This window comes from Dryas octopetala, chromosome 7, assembly GCF_963921425.1.
Source record: "Dryas octopetala chromosome 7, drDryOcto1.1, whole genome shotgun sequence".
NCBI lineage: Eukaryota > Viridiplantae > Streptophyta > Magnoliopsida > Rosales > Rosaceae > Dryas > Dryas octopetala.
Window position 1 is genome coordinate 12,265,333 of NC_141372.1, and position 3,657 is coordinate 12,268,989.

Consider the following 3,657-nt stretch of genomic DNA (forward strand, 5'->3'; position numbering starts at 1 on the left):
ATGGCTGTAGTCGCCGTTGATGAGATCAAGCATTTAGAGGCTGTGCCGGTGGAGACCTGCTCTGCTGCCAAGGCCGCGAAGCTAGGCCAAGGGCTCAAGCAGTACTATCTCCAACGCGTTCACGACCTCCAGCTTCAGGTCTGCCACAAGACCCACAATCTCAATCGCCTCGAAGCTCAACGCAACGACTTCAATTCACAAGGTGCGATTTTCTGATTCACTGAAAAAAAAAAAAAAAAGCTGACGTAAATATTTGAGTTTTGGCTAGTTTGTCAGTAGTATCTGGGAATGTAAATATTGACGAGGATGGAAAATGATAGATATGTTCACTAGAATATCAAAACTATCGCATTCTTTCGTCTGAGAAAATACCTTTGATTGAAAATTGAAATTTGGTACTAAAATTTACGTTGAAATTTGTTGTTGGGTTTACCGAAAAAGAAAAAAAAAAATTGTTGTTGGGTTTAATTAGTAAAATAAATGTGGAAATGCAGGCATGCAGCCCTGTTTAAAATTTCTATTTAGTTATACCAACTATGATGGTAATTGATCAGTGTTTCTGCTTAGTTGCCATTTGAATGTAAAGTGAGGATTTGGTGTTCATGGCGTTCTTGGAATTGCTTGATTGATCAATTGTATTTATATAAATTGGGCAGTGAGAATTGTCGGGGAAGAGCTTCAGCTGCTTCAGGAGCCTGGATCTTATGTTGGTGAAGTTGTCAAAGTAATGAAGAACAAGGTTTTGGTTAAGGTAAGTGGTTGATATTATTTACACTTGTTTTTATTGCAGACTCTTCTGTACGTAGTTATGCTAACCAAATTGTTTGATACCATTTTTTTTTGTTTTTACACCCACTTCGATCTGTTTCTTTTTCAATTTCCAGGTTCATCCAGAAGGGAAATATATTGTTGATGTTGATAAAGACGTTGATGTCACAAAGATCACGTCATCAACAAGAGTTGCTCTCCGCAGTGACAGCTATGTTATTCATTCAATATTGCCAAAAAAAGTTGATCCTCTGGTCAGCCTTATGAAAGTTGAAAAAGTTCCTGATTCTACATATGATATGATTGGTGGTCTTGAACAGCAAATCAAAGAAATAAAAGAGGTTTTCTTCTGCACATTCCTTCTTTCTGAATTTACATTTTATTGCTTGTTGAGTTTTGTGATTTGGCTTGGTTTCTGCGATATTACTTGTTAATGGTATATGATCATCTTCCCAGGTCATCGAACTTCCGATTAAACATCCTGAATTGTTTGAGAGTCTTGGTATAGCTCAACCAAAGGTAGAACTACGTTGCCAAGTTCTTATGTTTGTTTATTTTGCTTACTTGGTAGGTACTATAACTGTTACATTTGTGCCCTGAAAATCACTCTTCTATATAACAGGGTGTCCTGCTTTATGGGCCGCCTGGCACTGGGAAAACACTTTTGGCTAGGGCTGTGGCTCATCACACTGACTGCACTTTCATCAGGGTTTCCGGTTCTGAGTTAGTTCAGAAATACATTGGGGAAGGCTCTAGGATGGTTAGAGAACTTTTTGTCTTGGCCAGGTTTGTTTTGATTTCTTTTTTTGGAGACTAGACTTGATATCTGTTACTTTTGTTATCTTTTAAGATTCTGTTGCTCTATTTCTTGAGTTTTACTCTATGTTCAGATTTTATGGTGAGGCTCTAATTCGTGGAGGGAAATACTGAACTAGAATAAGCTTTTAATTTATAATTGTGATGATAGGCATCAATAGTGTTGAATATATTCATTACTGTGGGATGGTCTGAGGCATGCATGTACATCTGTTGTCCTTTCTAGTGGCACCTAGAAGAAACAAAGGAACAATTGCTTTTTGGAGTGTCTCTGAACCTTTGAATATATGTTTACCTTTCTCTGCTGCAAAGATCTTGGTTGTGAATCATTCAATCATCTACTTCTTTTTAGCCTGCCGGTCTGAATGAATTGAAAAAATGATTATGAGATGCATACGCTCATGGTTGCTAATCTGCTTTGGCCTCATCCTTAAACTTCTTTCTCTGCTGCAAAGACTTGCTCTATTTTTTATTTTTTTTCAGGGAACATGCTCCATCTATCATTTTTATGGATGAAATCGACAGTATTGGATCTGCTCGTACAGATTCTGGTAGTGGAAATGGCGACAGTGAGGTGCAGCGGACTATGCTAGAGCTTCTCTACCAGCTGGATGGATTTGAGGCATCAAACAAGATCAAGGTACTGTACAGAGAGTGGATTCACTGATATTGAAACACAATACAATATCTTTAAACATTATCGTTCATTTGACCAACCAGGCAATTAACCACTATCTTTAAATTACAACTTTTACAGGTTTTAATGGCCACAAATCGTATTGATATTCTGGATCAAGCCCTCCTTAGGCCAGGACGAATTGACAGGAAGATTGAATTTCCCAATCCTAATGAAGAGGTACATGCCAGTCACTATACCAGGATTATGTTTCGATAGGTTTATTTATGTATTCATAGGCCATATGTTTGCTCTTTCTATTAATTACTTGTATGTCATTAACTAAGGTTGATCACTAGAAAATGAGAAAATTTTCATTTCTGTATTACTGAAGTCCACTCATTTAAAAGTAGAGTGCAGATGTTATCTAATCAGAATAAATACAAGTGAGATAAATAAATAAATTTTTGGTCATGTTATCCACTATAGTAAAGAAAAGAACATGTCATAGAAGCTTTAATTTAAAAGACCAACGTTGTGTAGATTTATTTGATAATACTCTTGAGGATATGGACATGATCACCACCATTGCCTATATTTTGTCATTCGTAATACAGTACTTACTACTTACTGATGCATATAACAAATTGCAGTCTCGTTGGGATATCTTGAAAATACATTCAAGAAGAATGAACTTAATGCGTGGAATTGATTTGAAGAAGATTGCAGAGAAGATGAATGGTGCATCTGGTGCAGAGCTGAAGGTTTTTTATTTTTATTTTTTTCTTTTATTTATCTCAGGGGTGTCTTAGGAAGTCTTAATTTTGTGTGCATATATTAATTTATCTTTATGCATGTTTTCTTTCTCCATCCTGCAGGCGGTTTGCACAGAAGCAGGGATGTTTGCATTGAGGGAGAGAAGGGTTCATGTAACTCAAGAAGATTTTGAGATGGCAGTGGCCAAGGTAATGAAGAAGGAGACTGAGAAGAACATGTCCTTGCGGAAATTGTGGAAGTAATTCTGTTAATATGTGTTCTTTAAAGCTAATGTTGGCATGAAAAACTGATGTTTAAAAGCCAGTGATATATGCTATGATGATATGGATTAGGATCCTCAACCATAATAGTTTGGGTGCCGCCATTTGGACTAAACTTTTTTATTTCTATCCTAAATACTTTAATAAAAATGTAATTTTCAATTCATCCCTAATGTAAATTGACCTTCAAGGACTTAAAAATTAAATTAAATTAACTTGAACTCATACCGAACATTTCTCAATAACCAACATCAATTCTCCACTCACATTGTCACTCAACTCTCTATCAAAACCCTAAACACACTATAACACTCTCCATATTGATGCAAACAAGTGTTTATTTTCAAAAACTGAAATCGCAACATGTTCGGCACACTAGAGCCGAACATGTTATGAGTCATTCGGCAATAAAGCACCAAA

At 36.3% G+C, this 3,657-nt stretch overlaps 1 protein-coding gene across 1 annotated transcript; it reads left to right on the top strand.

Moving 5' to 3' along the window:
• On the top strand, nt 1-3,219 carry LOC147279765 (26S proteasome regulatory subunit 8 homolog A-like). Its single transcript, XM_086252634.1, has 9 exons — nt 1-202; nt 657-751; nt 885-1,109; nt 1,225-1,287; nt 1,391-1,554; nt 2,068-2,224; nt 2,342-2,440; nt 2,854-2,964; nt 3,079-3,219. Exons 1-9 carry the CDS (start codon nt 1-3, stop codon nt 3,217-3,219), a joined length of 1,257 nt encoding a protein of 418 aa, XP_086108760.1.
• Nucleotides 3,220-3,657: the final 438 nt, after the last annotated feature.

Bases quoted from the DNA above. Each gene is read 5' to 3' on its own strand.
- LOC147279765 (XM_086252634.1), top strand. From the start codon at position 1: ATGGCTGTAGTCGCCGTTGATGAGATCAAGCATTTAGAGGCTGTGCCG. The intron at 1,110-1,224 runs GTTTTCTTCTGC...TCATCTTCCCAG, and splicing joins AAATCAAAGAAATAAAAGAG to GTCATCGAACTTCCGATTAA. The intron at 1,555-2,067 runs GTTTGTTTTGAT...ATTTTTTTTCAG, and splicing joins GAACTTTTTGTCTTGGCCAG to GGAACATGCTCCATCTATCA.